Consider the following 18,229-nt stretch of genomic DNA (forward strand, 5'->3'; position numbering starts at 1 on the left):
AGCGGCCGCGGCGCCCGCGTCGGGTTAGAGCGGCGCGCTGGCCAGCTTCCGGCGTCTCGGTGGTGGCTACTTCCGGTGGGGCCTGGAGCCGCCGGGCGGAGGCGCCGGGATGGGGCGCGGCGGGGGCCGGGAGGTGAGGGGGGGGCTTGGAGGGGGGTATTTGGGGGTCTGGGGGGGCAGAAAAGGGTCTGGGGGGGGGTTGGAGGGGGGTATTTGGGGGATTGGGGAGGGTATTGGGGGCCGGGGGGGGGGCGGAAGGGGGCCTTGGGGGGCTATTTGGGGGACTGGGGGGGCATTTGGGGGGCTGGCGGGGGCAGAAGGGGGCCTGAGGGGGTGTTTGGGGCTGGGGGGGCTTTGGGGGGCAGAAGAGGGCCTGGGGGTGGCAGAAGGGGGCTTAGAGTGGGTATTTGGGGGTCTGGGGGGGCAGAAGGGGGTCTGGGGGGGGCATTGGGGCCGGGGGGGGCAGAAGGGGGTCTGGGGGGGGTGTTTGGAGGGCTGGGGGGGGTGTTTGGAGGGCTAGGGGGGACATTGGGGGCCTGGGGAGGTTTTAGGGGGAAGAAGGGGGTTTGGTGGGGGGTATTTGGAGGGCTGCGGGGGTTTGGATGGGGGTATTTGGGGGGCTGGGGGCAGAAGGGGGCCGGGGGGGGCTGGAGGGGGGTATTTGGGGGGCTGGGGGGGGCATTGGGGGCTTGGGGGGGCATTGGGGGTCAGAAGAGGGTCTGGGGGGTAGGAGTTGTGGGGCAAGGGGGGTTGGAGTGGGGTATTGGGGGGCTGGGGGGGGCAGAAGGGGGCCTGGGGGTAGTAGCTGTGGGGCAGGAGGGGCTGGGGGAGGGCAGAAGGGGACATGGGGGGGGTTGAGGGGGGTATAAGAGGCAGAAGGGGTCTTGGGGGGGGGTTATTGGGGTCGCAGAAGGGTGCTGGGGGGTGTTTCACCCCCCCCCCCTTGCCCTGTTCCAGGCAGGCGGCGAGGGCTGAGCCCCACGCGCAGTGCCCCCCCAGGGCGGGGGGGGGCCCAGTGATGGTGTCGGTGACGATGGGTGAGTGCCTTAAACCCTAAAAAACGGGGCTGGAGAGCTCCAAAACCCCGTGAAACACCCCCCCCAAAAAAAACCCAAAACCCTACGGGATCCTCAGGGGGTTGGCGCCGAGAATAAATGTTGAATTTTACTTATTTTACTCATTTTGACTCCTTTTTGGCACGCTTCTTCTCGCAGCGACGTCGGAGTGGATCCAGTTCTTCAAGGAAGCGGGGATCCCCCCCGGCCCCGCCGTCAACTACGCCGTGATGTTCGTCGACAACAGGTGAGGGGAGCCCCCAAACCCCTCGTTTTCACCCAAAGATGCACGAGGAAGAGCAAAACCCAACGGCCTGTCCAATTTTTCTCTTATTTCATTGTTTTTATTAATTAATCTGGGACAAACTTCATTATCAGCACCGGTCTCCAAACTCCTCTTTTTGACCCCATACTGTGCGAGGAAGAGCAAAACCCAACGGCCCGTCCGAGTTTTTTCTCTTGTTTCATTGCTTTTGTTAATTAATCTGGGACAAACTTCATTTTTGTTATTGGCACCGGCCTCCGAATTCCTCTTTTTGACCCAAAACCGCGCGAGGAAGAGCAAAGCCCAACGGTCCGTCCGATTTTCCTCGTTTCATTGTTTTTATTAATTAATCTGGGACAAACTTCATTTTCATTATTGGCACCGGCCTCCAAATACCTCTTTTTGACCCCAAACTGCGCGAGGAAGAGCAAAACACAACGGCCCGTCTGATTTTCCTCTTGTTTCGCTATTTTTGTTAATTAATCTGGGCCGAGCTTCTTTTTCGGCCCCGCCGCGTTCTGTCGTAGCTCCTGCTGGATTAACCCCGGGGTTAATTAGCCTCGCTGGGGTTTAATTAAGCTGGTAATGAGAGGATGGAGCCGGGGGGGATTATCCCAAACCGCCGGCTTCCCAATTTCCCCGCAGGATCCAGAAGAACATGCTGCTGGACCTCAACAAGGAGATCATGAACGAGCTGGGCATCACGATCGTGGGGGACATCATCGCCATCCTCAAGCACGCCAAAGTCGTTTACAGGCAGGTACGAGCCTCCCCGACCAGTCCTGGACTGGGACGAGCCCGTTTTTGGACTGGGAAGGGTGGAAATAAGCAGGGGAACCCCCCCCCAGCCCCGGGGTGGGTTGGGGGGGATTTTAGGGGTGCTGACGGAGAGCTCGCGCCCCCCACAGGAGATGTGCAAGGCGGCCACCGAGGCACTGAGCCCCCCGAGCGCGCCGGCGGAGCTGCGCCGCAACGCCAGCAGCGGTGAGTGCGGGCCAACAACCCCTAAACCCCCTGATTTTTAAGGAAAAATCCCTTTGTGGGGCATTAATTCACGGCGGCCCCCCCGGGCTCTGCTTCCAGCCGCCTCCCGCATGATCGCCAACAGCCTGAGCAGGGACTCGCCGCCCGCCACCCCCGCCCGCAGGCCTGACGCCTCCAAAATCTCCGTCACCGTCTCCAACAAGCTGGCGGTGAAGAGCGCGGGTAGGGAGGTAGAAGCGCGAGAGGGGAGGAAGAGCACAGGTGGGGAGGAAGAGCTTGGTTAGGGAGGAAGAGCGTTGAGTAGGGAAGGAGCGCGCTCACGGCCGCCCCGGGGGGCTTTTCGCCCTCCCAAAATCTGTGGGGTTTTTAGGAGGTGTTTTTACCCCTCCGGGTGTTCTTTTGGGGCCAATTCTCGCCATTTTAGCCCTGAGCCTGCTCTGAGCTTCTCTGTATCGTCCCCCCCCCCCAAAGGTCTGCACGAGGAGGAAGCCGGGAGCCCCGCGCCAACGCCGGCCAAGCGGCGCCGCGTGACGGCGGAGATGGAGGGCAAGTACGTGATCACCATGCCCAAGGGCACCACGCCGCGCACCAAGAAGATCCTGGAGCAGCAGGCGGCCAAAGGTAGCGGCCCCACGGCCTCTCGGTACCACCACGGGGGACGTTTTGGGGCCCCAAAACCCCAAGGGATGAGCCCCGCGTCCTCTGCTTCGCGGCGATCCCAAGCCGTTATAAATCTCGTCTCGATGACGTGATGTTATAAACACACGTCGAGTTGCTGCGACCCGTAAAGTTGGCGTTTTTTCTCTCTAAAAATCATGTTTATAAATTAAAAAAGGGGAGGTAGGCACCAGGAGAAACAGCGAGCGCTCTCGGAGCGCTTATTTAACGGTATTTCTGGGGTGTTTTCGGGTCTGCTGGCGATGCCTTCCCAGCCTCTTCCCCCAAAATTCTCAAAACTGCGTTTTCTCCCTTAAAAAACCCCGCCAGGTCTGCAGAGGACGTCGGTTTTCGACCGCCTGGGAGCCGAGACGAAGGCGGACGCGGCGGCGGCTGGCAAGGTGAGCGCAGCGGGGACGCGTTTTGGGGAAAAACCCCGAGGAAAAACCCAAACTGAAAACACGGAAACGCGCTGGAGGAAATCTGGGGGGATTCTTCGGTGACCCCAGGTGGCTTTAGTCGTAAAATTTAGGTTGGAAAAATCTTCAGGATCGTTGAGCCCGACCACCAAAACGACGATTCCCTTTCCATGCCTTGATTTTCACCCTTAAATCTGGGACGCGGTAGGGTTTTTTGGTGGTCAGGAAGCTGGAAAAAAAATGGAGAATTATATTTTATTAGCCGTTCCTTGGCGTTTTTCACCGTTCGGGCCCCAAAACGCGTGGTTGGGTTCCTTCCTTATTGCACGAGCAGGGCGAGGGCAAACCCTGCACCCAAAATGGGGGCGCGGGGGACCCAAACCTTTGCTCTGACGCCCCCCCTGTCCCCCCCCCTCCAGCCCACAGGGGTGTTCAGCAGGCTGGGCGACACGCCGGCCGGCAACAAGAACGCGGAGAGCGACGACGAGGGCTCCGTCCTGCCCTACGCCGGCGTCCTCAAGAAACCCCTCAAGGACGCCCCCGAGGCGGGGAAAATCATCAAAGCCAAAGCCCAAACCTCGGAGCCCCCCCGGCGCCGCGCCGGGGGCAAGGCGCAGCCCCCCAAAACCAGCCTGGAAGCTCAGGACAGCAGCGTCAGCAGCAGCCGGAGCAAAAAGCAGCCCGAATTTCGGGTGACGATCAAGAGGACTTGGGGCAGCGCCAAGGTGAGCAGCAGCAGCGACGCCCTGAGCGCGCGCATGGACGACGCCGGCGCCGTCAGCGTCTTCCAGAGACTGGGGAAGAAAGCGGACTGACGCCCGCCGCGCGTCCGAAACCTGGGCGTTCCGTCCCGGTTTTGTTCAAAAATCCGGCTTTGTCCTACAGTTTTGATCAAGTTCTGGGCTTAACTTCATAGTTTTGGTCGAAATCTGGGCTTATTTTCATGGTTTCGTTCAAATTCTGGGCTTATCACGGTTTTGTGCAAAATCCAGGTTTATTTTACAGTTTTGATCAAATTCTGGGCATATCTTCATGGTTTTGTTTGAAATCTGGGTTTATTTTCATGGTTTTGTTCAAATTCTTGGCTTTCCATCCCAGTTTTGTTCGAAATCCAGCTTTATTTTCATGCTTTTGTTCACATTCTGGGCTTATCTTCATAGTTTTGTTTGAAATCCGGGTTTATTTTCATGGTTTTGTTTAAATTCTAGGCTTTCCATCCCAGTTTTGTGCGAAATCCAGGTTTATTTTACAGTTTTTTTCAAGTTCTGGGCTTATTTTCACGGTTTTGTTTGAAACCTGGATTTGTTTTCACGGTTTTGTTCAAAATCTGGGCTTTCCATCCCAATTTTATTTGAAATCCGGGTTTATTTTCATGGTTTTGTTCAAATTCTAGGCTTTCCATCCCAGTTTTTTTTGAAATCCGGGTTTATTTTAATGGTTTTGTTTGAAATCCAGGGTTATCTTCACAGTTTTCTTCATATTTTGGGCTTATCTTCATGATTTTCTTCAAATTCTGGGCTTCTCCTCCTGGTTATATTCAAATCCTGGGCTTATCTTCATGAATTTTGTTCAAAATCCAGGCTTACCTTCCCGATTTTGTTCAAAATCTGGACTTATCTTCCCAATTTTGTTCAAAATCCATGTTTCTCCTGGCTTCCCCCTTTCTTCCCCACTCACCACATTGATGGGGGGGGAATTATTTTTAAAAAAAATGAATTTCCTGCAGTTGCTGCACTTAACGTTTTTCCTTTCTATTTTTTTTCCTTTTTTCCTTTTTTTTTTTTTCCTATTTATTTTTTCTCCCCTGCAGGTTCTTTCTTATATCTAAGACCCGGAGCAGATTTCGCAGAGCCGGGATGCTTGTTTGGAGCAGCCCAAAAAAAAAAGGCAAAATCTCCCCAAAACGGCTCACGGTTGCCACGCGCGCTGCTTGCAGGCCCCTAAAATCGCCGATTTTCACACCTAAAATCATGTTTGCTGCCAGCCCGTCGCCAAAATGGGCGCATTTTCCCCCAAACGGGCACCAGGGACTTAGCCCGAATGCCAGATTTGTCCCCAAATCAACCCCCAAGCTGTGGCTCTGTGGGCGTTGACTTTGGGTTGAAATCATGAGATTTAGGGTCTCGCCAAGCATCCCTCCTGCTCTGCTTCCCACATTTCCTTATTTTTCCCGTTTCACGCCCGGGGAGAAGCTCTTTTTTTTTTTTTACCGGTTTGGTTGCGTTTGCTGTGGGTTTCTTGCATCACCTCTAAGTTTGGGCTTTGGTGGTTTTTGAGGTATTTTTTGTGTTTTTGGGGGGCTTTTTTGTTTGTTTGTGTTTTTTTTGGGGGGGAGTGAGTTACGATGTGGTCTCACAACACCCGTTTTTGGCATTTTTTTTGGTGTGCAGCATGCCCAGCCCCTCACGAGGGGAAGCTCGCAGCGGTTTTAACGCTGGGGGGGGGGGGGGCACCTAAAAAACAGGCGGAAAAAGGGATTTTGGCCCTTTTCCATCATCTGCCCCCCAGCGGGGGTGGGGGATGCAGCAGATTTGGGGGTTTCCTTGCGTTTCTGGAGGGGAGCAGCCCCGAGCTGTGCAAATAAAGGCGTTTTTTGGATTTTTGACCGTTTTTAGTGTTTTTTATGTTAAAAATTAAGGTGCATCACGGGGTGCCTCAGGGCAGCCGGGGGGGCGGCTTTTTGCCCCAAATTTGCCCCTTCTCCCCTCTTCCTTCCCCTGTACAGCTCCGTGAGGTTGGGGGATATGCAAATATATGCAAATGAAGCGCCCCGGAAGCGGGCGTGGCCTTGCCGGGGGACGTGGTGGCCCGGGGAGGGAACTGCGCATGCGCACTGCCCGCCGCGCAGCCCCTCCCCTGTGCACTCTGGTCGCGCGCATGCGCGGGCGGGGCGGCGGCGCGGCGCATGCGCAGTGCGCGCCGCGGGGAGGCTCGCGGGGTCCTTCCCTCACCGTCCCCCTCGCCCCCTCCCCTCCCCGGCCGTCTCCGCTTCCTGCGTGCGTGGGCCCGCGGCGGGCGGGGTTTCCGGGAGCGCCGCCGCCGTCCGCGCGGATAAAGCGCCACAGGAGGCTCCCCGCCGCCGCCACCGGGATGAGCGGCGGCCGACGGCCGGTTTTACGGCGTCCATGACAGGTGAGGAGCCGGCCCCGCGTTACCCGGGCTCTCCGCGGCCCCCCCCGCGCGGCGTAATGGACTCGCCTGCCCCCCGCTGGGCGCTGTGAGGACCGTACCATCCGCGGCGCTCCCAGAGGGGGGGCGCGGCGGCGTCCCCCGCCCCGCGTAGTGGAGCCGTCCGCTCACTGAGGGGGCAGCCCTGCGGACCGTACCATTCGCGGCTCCCCCAGCGGGTGGTGCGGCGGCGTCCCCCGCCTCGCGTCTTGGACCCGTCTGCTTTCTGATTTGGTTGCCTTGCGGACCGTACCATTCGCAGCAGGGATGGGGGGGGGGAGGAGAGGAGCGCGTCCTACCCCCGCCTCCATTTTGCGCCCGCCCGCCTCAGAGCGGGGGGGGACGAGGCGCGGAGCGAACCACTCGCCTCTGCGGGGGGGGGCTGGGGGTGGGAGGTGGTTTTGGGGGGGTTTCTTGAATTTTGGGGTGCGCCTGAGGGCTGGGGGGGGTAGCAGTGAGGGGGGGTTGTTTTGGTGGGTTGTGGTGTTGGGTGGGGGGGTTGTGGCGTGTGTGTGTGGAATTAGAGAGGCATGGAGTTGGGGGGAGCTTTTTGGGGGGATTTTGGGGGGTTATGGGTTTTTTATGGGGGGGCAGGGGTTGGGGGGGGCCCTGCTGTGGTGCTGAGGGGTTTTGGGGGGGGCTTTGCGCTGGGGGAGGGGCTTTTGGGGGCTGTTTGGGGACCCAACCCCCAAACAATCCCCCACCCCGAAGTGCTGAACCCCAAAAACCCCCTTTTGTACCCCAAAATGTCGCCCGACCCCCACAGTGCTCCCTCTGCTTGCCCCGAGGCCGAGCCCGCGGCGGAGGCCGGGAGCCTCCCTACCAGCCCCCCCCCCGGTGAGGTGCCACCGCTCGGGGTTTGGTTTTCGAGCGGCGAAAAACCCGATTTGGGGTTTTTTTGGGGGTCGGGTTTGTCGCTAACTCCCTTTGCCGTGCAGGGGTCGGGATCCCGCAGGCGAACGGTGGAGGAAAGCCGAGTCCTGAAGCTAAAAGTGGTGCTCAGGGCTCGAGGAGGCGCTTAGACGCTGCTGCAGGAGCAGGTTGGGATGCTGAGGGCTTGAAACGGGTGAAAAAAGCGACGTTTTGGGCCAACGATGTGGCTTTGGTGTCCCCTTAGCGCTGTCAGGGGACAACACCTCGCTCGGGGGCTCTGCCTCACGTGGGCTCCGTGCCCTGTCAGAGCCTCGCCTGCGCCGCGACTCCCCTCGAGCGCCGCTCACGAGCAATTAACGGCTTTTCCTCGGTAATTAAAGGCTTTTCCTCATCAGAGCGGTGCCGAAACGAGACCCTAACGGCTCGCCCCGCCGCCGAATTTCTGCTCGACCCCGCGCCGAGCGTCCCCGTCGCCTCCTTCGGGAGCGGGTCTGGGCCGGCGGCACTCGTTGCGGTGAATGAACCACGGTCGATAAACCAGCGCTTGGACGGCGCAGGGAAACTCGGAGCAGGATTTTAACCAAAAACCAGAAATAAAGCGGCTCCTTCGGGCTTTCGAACCGGGGAACGCGTCCCGGGACGGATCCCTGCCCTTCCCAGCGAGGCGCGGGGGAAATCTGCGGTGAACTGAAGCACGAAACGGTGGCGTTTGTTGGGAAAAGCCTCTTATTACAGGCTCCAGCGGCCCGGTGGGCCAAAAAACTGGCGATTTGGGTGAATTTGTGGAGGAGAAACGGATTTCAGCAGCAGGAGGAGGGGGCTGGACACCAGGCGACCCCTTGGCATCGCTCCTGCTCCGTCAAGCCGAGGCGGCGAGGAGGAGCTGAAGGCGCCCCGAGCCGAACACCGAACGACCAGGAGGAGGAACAAAATCGCCTCTTTCCTCCCCAATTCAAACACCCCGACAGATTTCTGCGCTCCCCAGGAGCTCGGGCTTGGTGCTGAGCCCGAACCCGGGGCGTTTTTTTTTTTGGGGGGGGGGGAGCCGTGCTGCGGTTCGCTTCGGCGGCGCCGCTTTTCGTTCCTGCCCTCTCCCGCGACGGAGGCGAGCCAGGTCCGACCTGGATGAAGAAACACCGCTGTGCCGCAACCCGAAAATCAATAGCGGGGGCCCTGCCAGGCAGACTTTAGCCCTTTTTTTTGGGGGGTGAGAGCAGCTCCCGATCTCTTCGCAGCGCTCAGCCGGCCGATTTTCCTTCCCCTCCCTTTGCCGTCGGACGCGCGAAACCCGCGGCGAAGTCGCCGGGCACCGCTGCGAGCTCTGGGCTTGGAGTTTTCGGAGCTTCATCCTCAGCTGCCGGAGGAAAAACGGCGATCGTTTTGGGGTTAAATGAGCCTGAAACGGCTTCAGGTCAGCGCTCGGGGAGCCGGCTGCAGGATTTCGGTGCGGACGGCTCCGCCGACTCCTCGCGGCGCTTGGGTTTTACTCCCGCAAAGAAACGTTTTCTGCCTTTAAATATTTCTGGGTGGTTTTACCCCAAACCCGGCGCCGATTTCTCGGCGCGTCCCTCTCTCACGGGGTCGCGCGACGCTTTCCGAACCTCCCCCTCCTGCCAGAGGTGTTTTTTTGGGGGATAAAACTGGGATTTCGGGGCCGATCTGAAGCAGGGGAAACCACGGCACCAAGGAAAAGGAGCTCCGAGGTCTCCAAACCGCCGCGGCGTCGTCCCATTGCGCCGTTTTTGTTTTTTTTTTTCCTTTTTTTCGGGGCCGGGGTTAATCCCGGCGGGTGACTCCGATTAAATTTTGCTCGAGCCGTTTGTTCCGCGCAAATCCCCGCTCCTTTACCCCCAAAGCTCTCGGCCGTCCGCGATGGCAGCCCCGCCGGCAGGTAGGGGTCGCCGACCGCCGCTTACGCGCGGCCTCCGGCTCCTCTTTTTGGCTGAAAAGAGCGGAAAAAAGAGATTTTTCTCCTCGAAGCAAGCCCTGCTGACGCTCTCCTTCTCCCCCAGGTCGCTAGCCGCGTCCCCGGTCCTGCCGCAGCGAGGAGGCGAGAGCCAGCGGCGGCAGCGCCATGAGCGAGGTGGCGGTGGTGAAGGAGGGCTGGCTGCACAAGAGAGGTGAGCAGCGGGGCCGCTGCCGTCCCAAGCAGGTTTCGGGTTGCCGTCGATTAATTTTTATTTATTTTTAAACCTTTCCCCAAATTTGGGGCTCCCCTTTTTAGCCAAGGCAAATCTGGGGCTCCCTTTTTTAACCAGGACAAATTTGGGGCTCCCCTTTTTAGCCAAGACAAATTTGGGGCTCCCCTTTTTAGCCAAGGCAAATTTGGGGCTCCTCTTTTTAACCCATACAAATTTGGGGCTCCCTTTTTTAACCAGGACAAATTTGGGGCTCCTCTTTTTAACCAAGACAAATCTGGGGCACTCCTATTTAAACAAGGCAAATTGGGGGCTCTCCTCTTTAACCCATACAAATTAGGGGCTCCCCTCTTTAACCAAGGCAAATCTGGGGCTCCTCTCTTTAACCCCGACAAATTTGGGGCTCCCTTTTTTATCCAGGACAAATTTGGGGCTCCCCTCTTTAACCCCGACAAGTTTGGGGCTCCCCTCTTTAACCCAGACAAATCTGGGGCTCCCCTCTTTAACCCAGACAAATTTGGGGCTCCCGTTCTTAACCAGGACAAATCTGGGGCTCTCCTCTTTAAACAAGGCGAATTTGGGGCTCCTCTCTTTAACCCAGACAAATTTGGGGCTCCCCTCTTTAACCAAGGCAAATCTGGGGCTCCTCTCTTTGACCCAGACAAATCTGGGGCTCCTCTTTTTAACCAAGGCAAATTCGGGGCTCCTCTCTTTAACCCCGACAAATTTGGGGCTCCCTTTTTTATCCAGGACAAATTTGGGGCTCCCCTCTTTAACCAAGGCAGATTTGGGGCTCCCCTCTTTAACCCAGACAAATTTGGGGCTCCCTTTTTTAACCAGGACAAATTTGGGGCTCCTCTCTTTAACCAAGGCAAATTTGGGGCTCCTCTCTCAAACCCAGACAAATTTGGGGCTCCTCTCTTTAACCCAGATAAATTCGGGGCTCCTTTCTTAACCAGGACAAATTTGGGGCTCCCCTCTTTAACCCTGACAAATTTGGGCCCCCCCTCAGTTTAATTAAGACAAATCCCCCCCCCCTAACGAGCAGCGTCCCGGCGCAGCGCCGAGCTGCTCCCTTTACCCCCCGTTGCTGCCCCGCGGCCCCGAGCGCGTATTTTTAGCCTCGGCGCTGGAGCAGCTGCGCGGGTTTTTTTTTTTTATTATTATTTATTTTTAGCGGTGCCGGAGGTGGATCTCCCTTTCTTTTTTTTTTTTTTTATAATTCCTTTTGCTGCGGGTTTTTGGGGTAATTTGGGAGCTTTTGGGGAAGAAGGAGGCGGCGCAGCGCCGGGCAAGGATACGGAAGGGGCCCGGAGCCCGGCTTTGGGTGAAACGAGCCCCCCTTTTTGCTTCCTTCTCTCGCTCCCCGGGTGATTCTCTCCTTTTTATTGCAGGGGAGTACATCAAAACGTGGCGCCCCCGGTATTTCCTGCTGAAGAGCGATGGCTCCTTCATCGGCTACAAGGAGCGCCCCGAGACCTCCGACCACAGCTTGCCGCCCCTCAACAACTTCTCGGTGGCGGGTAGGTGGGCGCGGGCGGCGCGGGGAAGGCGGCGGGGTGCCGGATCCCAAACCTCCCCCTGCCTTTTCATCCCCTTTCCCCTTCCTTTTCCTCCCCTTTCCCCCCTCCTTTCCTTTTTGGCCCCTTTCCCCTTTCCTTTTTGGCCCCTTTCCCCCCCCCATTTCCTTTTTGGCCCCTTTCCCCCCCCCATTTCCTTTTTGGCCCCTTTCCCCCTTCCCTTCCTTTTTTGGCCCCTTTCCCCCTTCCCTTCCTTTTTTGGCCCCTTTCCCCCTTCCCTTCCTTTTTTGGCCCCTTTCCCCCTTCCCTTCCTTTTTTGGCCCCTTTCCCCCTTCCCTTCCTTTTTTGGCCCCTTTCCCCCCTCCTTTCCTTTTTGGCCCCTTTCCCCCCTCCTTTCCTTTTTGGCCCCTCTCCTCCTTCCTTTTTGGCCCCTTTCCCTTTCCTTTTTTGGCCCCTTTCCCCTTTCCTTTCCTTTTTTGGCCCCTTTCCCATTTCCTTTTTTGGCCCCTTTCTCCTTTCCTTTTTGGCCCCTTTCTCCTTTCCTTTTTGGCCCCTTTCCCCCCCCTTCCCTTCCTTTTTTTGGCCCCTTTCCCCCCCCTTCCCTTCCTTTTTTGGCCCCTTTCCCCCCCCTTCCTTTCCTTTTTGGCCCCTTTCCCCCCCCTTCCTTTCCTTTTTGGCCCCTCTCCCCCTTCCTTTCCTTTTTGGCCCCTCTCCCCCTTCCTTTCCTTTTTGGCCCCTCTCCCCCTTCCTTTCCTTTTTGGCCCCTCTCCCCCTTCCTTTCCTTTTTGGCCCCTCTCCCCCTTCCTTTCCTTTTTGGCCCCTCTCCCCCTTCCTTTCCTTTTTGGCCCCTCTCCCCCTTCCTTTCCTTTTTGGCCCCTCTCCCCCTTCCTTTCCTTTTTGGCCCCTCTCCCCCTTCCTTTCCTTTTTGGCCCCTCTCCCCCTTCCTTTCCTTTTTGGCCCCTCTCCCCCTTCCTTTCCTTTTCGGCCCCTTCCCCCCCCCTTCCTTTTTTTGGCCCCTTTCCCCCCTTCCCTTCCCCCCCCCCCCCTTTCCTCCCTTTCTCCCCCCTTCCCCCCAGAGTGCCAGCTGATGAAAACCGAGCGGCCCCGACCCAACACCTTCGTCATCCGCTGCCTGCAGTGGACCACGGTCATCGAGAGGACCTTCCACGTGGATTCCCCCGAGGAGCGGTAGGCGCGGGGCCCCCCCCCGACACCTCGCTGACCCCAAAACCTCGCCGACCCCGAGCGAAGCGAACCCCCCCCCCCCCTCACCGAATCCACAGAATCGTCTAGGTTGGAAGAGACCTCCAAGATGACCCAGTCCAACCTCTGCCCTAACACTAACAAGCCCTACGCTAAACCCTATCACTCAGGGCTACATCTGAACGTCTTTTAAAGCCCTCCAGGGATGGCGACTCAACCCCCTCCCTGGGCAGCCCATCCCAGTGCCCAACAACCCTTTCGGTAAAGAAGTTCTTCCTAACATCCAACCCAAACCTCCCCCGGCGCAACTTTCGCCCGTTCCCCCTCGTCCTGTCCCCAGGCACGGGGGAGAACAGACCGACCCCCGCCTCGCTACAGCCTCCTTTAAGGTACCTGTAGAGAGCGATGAGGTCTCCCCTGAGCCTCCTCTTCTCCAGGCTGAACACCCCCAGCTCCCTCAGCCGCTCCTCCTAAGCCTCGTTCCCCAGACCCCTCACCAGCTTCGTCGCCCTTCTCTGGGCTCTCTCGAGCACCTCCACGTCCTTCTTGTAGCGAGGGGCCCAAAACTGAACGCAGCGCTCGAGGGGCGGCCTCACCGGAGCCGAGTACAGGGGGACAATCACCTCCCTAGCCCTGCTGGCCACACTGCTTCTTATGCAAGCCAGGATGCTGTTGGCCTTCTTGGCCACCTGAGCACACTGCTGGCTCATATTCAGCCGCCTATCAACCAATACTCCCAGGTCCTTCTCCGCCAGGCAGCTTTCCAACCACCCATCTCCCAGCCTGTAGCTCTGCTTGGGGTTGTTGCGCCCCATATGCAGGCCCCGGCACTTGGCCTTGTTGAACTTCACGCAGTTGCCCTCAGCCCATCGGCCCGGCCCATCCAGATCCTAATCCCTAATCCCCTCCTCCCCGCAGCGAGGAGTGGATGCGAGCCATCCAGACGGTGGCCAACAGCCTGAAGAACCAGGAGCCGGAGGTGGACGCCATGGACTACAAGTGCGGCTCCCCCAACGACGGCACCGGGGCTGAGGAGATGGAGGTGGCCGTCAGCAAAACCCGTGCCAAGGCGGTAAGGCGGCTCAGCACCGCGGCTCAGCACCGCGCCGCGGCTCCGAGCCCGCTGCCGCAGCTCCCAGAGCGTTGCTCCCTACAGGGATAACGGGACTGGGGGGGGAAAAACTCGGATTAATGAGCGCGTTCCGGATCCCGCTCGCCCTCGCCGCAGCCCCGCCTCGTGTTTCTCTTTCCAACCCCCCCAGACCATGAACGATTTCGATTACCTGAAGCTCCTGGGCAAAGGCACCTTCGGCAAAGTCATCCTGGTGCGGGAGAAGGCCACCGGCCGCTACTACGCCATGAAGATCCTGCGGAAGGAGGTCATCATCGCCAAGGTATCGAGGCTGATCCCACAGCCTCGGGGAGCGCCCGGAAACGCTTCGGGGATGCAGACGGGGCGCGGGGTGGCACGCTCCCGCGGGGACGTCGCCTGCCGGATATGTGCGGTGGCGTTTCCAGCCCCCGGGGCGAAAAACAAAGCTCTTCGGGTGCCCCCCAGCGCTGGTTTTTGGGTTGAGCAGCGCGGAATCCCCCCTTTTTCCCAAAACTGAGGGGCTCGCAGGGCTCGGCCCGGCGCTGCGCGACGCTCCCCTTCCTCCTCCCCCTCTCCCCCCACGCAGGACGAGGTGGCGCACACCGTAACGGAGAGCCGGGTGCTGCAGAACACCAGGCACCCCTTCCTGACCGTGAGTACCTCCCTCGGCCGCCTCACACCCCTTAACCGCGGCTCGGCTCCCGGCCCGAACGGTTTTTGGGGCTGGGATCCCTCCGGGGCGCAGGAAGCGTTCCCAGAACGCGTTAATTTTTGGGGGGAGCCCCTCTTTTCTGCCAAACCCGCTGTCCCAAAGCCCTCGAGGGAGCAGCAGGGGCGCGGATCCCGCGCTGGCTTCGCCGTGGTGCCGCTGCGACCGAGGCCATGCGGATATTTATCCAACCAAAGCTCCTTGAGCCAGGTCCCGGGCCCAAAACCGCATCCTCGGGGCAAATCCAGAGCCGCCGACGCCTCCCTTTGGCCTCCTCCTCCTCCTCCACGCAGCCCTTTTTTCTCCTCAGACCCTTTTTTTACTCTTTTTTCCCCTCTCGCAGGCGCTGAAGTACGCCTTCCAGACCAACGACCGGCTCTGCTTCGTCATGGAGTACGCCAACGGCGGCGAGGTGCGGGCGAGCGCCGGGATTTTTGGGGCAATTCTCCCCCAAATCAGTCCTCTCGGCTCCTTCCAGCGCCGCTTCGCGCCCCGCTGTCGCTCCCAGGGTTATTCCTCCACCTCTCGTGTCTAAAGCCGGGCGTTTCGCTCTCCCCCGGCGGCGAGGAGCTGGGAATATTTCGGGTGGTGGGAACCGAGGAGCTCAGGGCACGCGTGACCGCGTCAGCTGCCTGCGCGGAGCTGCCGGGAGCGATTAGCCCGGGATTTGCAGCTCTCGTATTTTGCTGACGGGCCCCCGCTTTGTGTTTTGTTTTGTTTTTTTCTTCCTCTTCTTCTCCCCCCAAAGCTGTTTTTCCACCTCTCGAGGGAGCGCGTCTTCACGGAGGACCGGGCTCGCTTCTACGGCGCGGAAATCGTCTCTGCCCTGGAGTACCTGCACTCCAGGGACGTGGTCTACAGGGATATCAAGGTACCGGCGCCCGGCTTTAATCGTCCTGGGACCGCTTTTGGGGTTCCCAGCACCGTCCTCCCAGTCCTCGGTGGTGAAAACCCCGCTCCGTTCCCACGGGCTGCTTTTTTTCTGCCTTGTTCATCGCAGAGGACGGAGATTTTTATCCTCCGAAGCGGGCTGGGGGTGCGATCGCGCGCGTCGGTGCAGGAGGGGAGGGCTCAGACGTGCCGGGGGGAGCCGCAGCCACCCCGTCCCCATCCCCGTGGGGCGGACCGAGCGCCCTCAAACCCCTCGAGCCTTGAGGGGGGGGGAGCAAACCCTTCCCCAACCTTCTTGCCTCGCTCTCCAGCTGGAAAACCTCATGCTGGACAAAGACGGCCACATCAAAATCACCGACTTCGGGCTCTGCAAGGAGGGCATCAGCGACGGAGCCACCATGAAAACCTTCTGCGGCACGCCGGAGTACCTGGCCCCGGAGGTATTTCTTCTTTCCCCCCACCCCTAAATCGTGGGGATCGCGCCCGGAATCGCCCGAACCTTTTATTTTTTTTCTTTATTTTCTTTATTTTCGGCGCAGGTTTTGGAGGACAACGACTACGGGCGCGCCGTGGACTGGTGGGGCCTGGGGGTGGTGATGTACGAGATGATGTGCGGCCGCCTGCCCTTCTACAACCAGGACCACGAGCGCCTCTTCGAGCTCATCCTGATGGAGGAGATCCGCTTCCCCCGCACCCTCAGCCCCGAGGCCAAAGCCCTGCTGGCCGGCCTGCTCAAAAAGGACCCCAAACAGAGGTGAGGAGAGCGGGGCCGCGCGTTTTTAGGGGGCGCTCGGCACCCCCCGCGCCGCCGCCGCCGCCCTGCCCCCCCTGGGACACGGCTGCGCCCCCCCCCCCACCCCCCGCAGGCTCGGGGGAGGCCCCAGCGACGCCAAGGAGGTGATGGAGCATCGCTTCTTCGCCGCCATCAACTGGCAGGACGTGGTCCAGAAGAAGGTAACGGGGCTTCGGGGGACGCCGGGGGGCTTGGGGGCAGCACCCCGGGGTCCCCGTTCCCCCCCCCAACCTTTTTCTCCTCCAGCTCGTGCCCCCCTTCAAGCCCCAAGTGACGTCCGAGATCGACACGCGCTACTTCGACGACGAGTTCACCGCCCAGTCCATCACCATCACGCCGCCGGACCGCTGTGAGCGCTCCCCGCTCCCTTTCCCCCTCCCCGCCACCCCTCCAAAAAATCCCCCGAGGGCCTGGGGGGGCCCCTTTACGCCCCCCCCAGCCCCTGTGTCCCCCCCCCCTTTATTTTTTTCTCGGCAGACGACAACATGGGCTCCCTGGAGAGCGACCAGCGCACGCACTTCCCCCAGTTCTCCTACTCCGCCAGCATCCGGGAGTGACGAGCGCCGGGCGATTCCTCCCCACCAGGGGACCCGGGGGGGCCCTGCCCCACGCTTGGGGGGCTCTGCCCCACGTTTGGGGGGGCCGCGGGGAGGGCGGCAGCCACCACCGAGCTGCTCCCCCCTCCCCCGAGCGTAGGACTGCTTTTTATTTTTATTTTATTGTTTTATTATATATATATTTTTTAAAACTCCTAGAAGTGCTCGCAGCTTTTTTAAATGCCCCCACCCCCCCCAGGGCCCTTCAGGGCCTTTCTCCCCTCTTCTCCCCCCCCCCAGTATGCCCCAGTGTTCCCAGTAAGGAGGTGCGGGGGCTCCAGCTCCCAAAATGGCCGGGGCGGGGGATTCCGCCCCAAAAGCAATATAAATATATATATATATATTTTTTTCCTTTTTCTTCGATGCCTTAAAGCCGGGATGCTGTCACCCCGCTGGGGCGGGGGGGGGCCGGGGCCCTTGTCACCTCCGTGTCCCCCCCCCCCCCTCCCGGTGGGCTCCGTTGCCGGCGATGGAGCCGGTGGCACCGCGCGCCCCGGAGGGGGGGGACACGGGGGGGGGGGGTCCTCGGGGCCGCGCCACCGTCACCGCCGGGCCGGTGACGAGGTGGGGGCGCGTCCCCCCCCCCTTTTGTCCCCCCCCCCCTCTTCCTGCCCAAAATTTGGAGTCGAATTAACTTAAAACGCAGCAAATAAAGAGAAATAGCGGCACAGGACCCCCGGGGGGGGCATAGGACCCCCCGGGGGGGGTACAGGACCCCCGGGGGGGGGACACGGGGGCCGGGGGGGGGGGGTCCTGGTGTCGCGGCGGCCGGCGGCTGCTTTCGCCCGCCCTCGGATTTGTACGGTACAAGCAATAAAACGTTGGTTTTTTTGTTGGTTTTTTTCCGGGGGGGGGTTGGGTCCTTCCTGCGCCCTTGGGGCCGCCCCCCCACGGGGTCTGGTGCGGTGTTGGGACGTGGGGCGGGGGGGGCTGGGGTGGGGACAAGGGACAGGGCCGGGAGACTGGGACAAGGGACAGGGATGGGGACAGGGACGGGGATGGGGACGTGGGGGGGGGGGGGATGAGGAATGGGGACAGGGACGGGGACAGGGATGTGGGGTGGGGACAAGAGACTGGGACTGGGATAAGGGACAGGATGGGGACAGGAGAGTGGGACATGGGACAGTGATGGGGACGGGGATGTGGAATGGGGATAGGGGACTGGGATGGGGGACAAAGGATGGGGACAGGGACAAGGGATGGGGACGTGGGGATGGGGATGAGGAATAGGGACAGGGATGGGGATGAGACTGGGACAAGGGACTGGAATGGGGACAGGAGACGGGGATAAGGGACAAGGCATGGGGACAAGGGACAGGATAAGGACAAGGATGTGGGATGGGGACAAGGGACGGGATGGGGACAGGGACATGGGATGGGGAGAGGAGACTGGGACAAGGGACGGGGACAGGGACAAGGGATGGGGACGTGGGGTGGGCATGAGGAATGGGGACAGGGATGGGGACAGGGAGGTGGGATGGGGCCAGGAGACTGGGACAAGGGACATGGGATGGGGATAGGGGACATGGGACAAGGCATGGGGACAAGGGACAGGGACAGGATAAGGACAGGGATGTGGGATGGGGACGAGACTGGGACTGGGATAAGGGACAGGATGGGGACAGGAGAGTGGGACAAGGGACAGGGATGGGGACAGGGACAAGGGATGGGGACGTGGGGTGGGGATGAGGAATAGGGACAGCGATGGGGACAGGGACGTGGGATGGGGATGAGACTGGGACAAGGGACTGGAATGGGAACAGGAGATGGGGATAAGGGACAGGATAAGGACAAGGATGTGGGATGGGGACAGGGACAGGATGGGGACAGGGATGTGGGATGGGGCCAGGAGACTGGGACAAGGG

General features: G+C 60.0%; 2 protein-coding genes and 1 long non-coding RNA gene across 7 annotated transcripts; 2 read left to right on the forward strand and 1 right to left on the reverse strand.

Moving 5' to 3' along the window:
- The first annotated feature begins 2 nt into the window (after window positions 1-2).
- C29H19orf47 (chromosome 29 C19orf47 homolog) lies at window positions 3-5,978 on the forward strand. 2 transcript variants are annotated; one of them, XM_066984714.1, is made up of 10 exons: window positions 3-133; window positions 958-1,037; window positions 1,215-1,302; window positions 1,966-2,080; window positions 2,229-2,304; window positions 2,404-2,526; window positions 2,776-2,925; window positions 3,292-3,362; window positions 3,800-4,105; window positions 5,191-5,978. In XM_066984714.1, the coding sequence occupies exons 2-10, from the start codon at window positions 1,019-1,021 to the stop codon at window positions 5,206-5,208; spliced, it is 966 nt and encodes a 321-aa protein (XP_066840815.1). In that variant the 5' UTR covers window positions 3-133; window positions 958-1,018; the 3' UTR covers window positions 5,209-5,978. The 2 variants fall into 2 exon arrangements, with proteins under 2 accessions (XP_066840815.1, XP_066840814.1); XM_066984713.1 differs by having other exon boundaries at window positions 3,800-5,978.
- LOC136787473 (uncharacterized) lies at window positions 1,645-6,731 on the reverse strand. The gene is made up of 2 exons (XR_010826913.1): window positions 6,611-6,731; window positions 1,645-3,609 (listed from the first exon to the last, which is right to left on the reverse strand). It is a non-coding gene; the product is annotated as an uncharacterized lncRNA (long non-coding RNA).
- AKT2 (AKT serine/threonine kinase 2) lies at window positions 6,283-16,525 on the forward strand. 4 transcript variants are annotated; one of them, XM_066984705.1, is made up of 14 exons: window positions 6,283-6,512; window positions 9,434-9,541; window positions 10,954-11,082; window positions 12,156-12,267; window positions 13,201-13,354; window positions 13,545-13,676; window positions 13,962-14,027; window positions 14,428-14,496; window positions 14,833-14,955; window positions 15,287-15,415; window positions 15,515-15,729; window positions 15,842-15,929; window positions 16,015-16,117; window positions 16,246-16,525. In XM_066984705.1, the coding sequence occupies exons 2-14, from the start codon at window positions 9,496-9,498 to the stop codon at window positions 16,323-16,325; spliced, it is 1,446 nt and encodes a 481-aa protein (XP_066840806.1). In that variant the 5' UTR covers window positions 6,283-6,512; window positions 9,434-9,495; the 3' UTR covers window positions 16,326-16,525. The 4 variants fall into 4 exon arrangements, with proteins under 4 accessions (XP_066840806.1, XP_066840809.1, XP_066840807.1 ...); XM_066984708.1 differs by lacking the exon at window positions 6,283-6,512 and adding an exon at window positions 7,467-7,588; XM_066984706.1 differs by lacking the exon at window positions 6,283-6,512 and adding an exon at window positions 8,645-8,832.
- Window positions 16,526-18,229: the final 1,704 nt, after the last annotated feature.

The sequence above is a fragment of the Anser cygnoides genome, chromosome 29, assembly GCF_040182565.1.
Source record: "Anser cygnoides isolate HZ-2024a breed goose chromosome 29, Taihu_goose_T2T_genome, whole genome shotgun sequence".
In the NCBI taxonomy this organism is placed as follows: Eukaryota; Metazoa; Chordata; class Aves; order Anseriformes; family Anatidae; genus Anser; species Anser cygnoides.

What these genes read in the sequence shown, in the direction of transcription:
- C29H19orf47 (XM_066984713.1), top strand. An exon ending in GCGCCGCAACGCCAGCAGCG is followed by an intron (nt 2,305 to 2,403) that starts GTGAGTGCGGGC and finishes CTCTGCTTCCAG; the next exon opens with CCGCCTCCCGCATGATCGCC. An exon ending in GGAGCAGCAGGCGGCCAAAG is followed by an intron (nt 2,926 to 3,291) that starts GTAGCGGCCCCA and finishes AAACCCCGCCAG; the next exon opens with GTCTGCAGAGGACGTCGGTT.
- AKT2 (XM_066984705.1), top strand. Translation starts at nt 9,496, where the DNA reads ATGAGCGAGGTGGCGGTGGTGAAGGAGGGCTGGCTGCACAAGAGAG. An exon ending in GTGGATTCCCCCGAGGAGCG is followed by an intron (nt 12,268 to 13,200) that starts GTAGGCGCGGGG and finishes TCCTCCCCGCAG; the next exon opens with CGAGGAGTGGATGCGAGCCA. An exon ending in AGGACGTGGTCCAGAAGAAG is followed by an intron (nt 15,930 to 16,014) that starts GTAACGGGGCTT and finishes TTTCTCCTCCAG; the next exon opens with CTCGTGCCCCCCTTCAAGCC.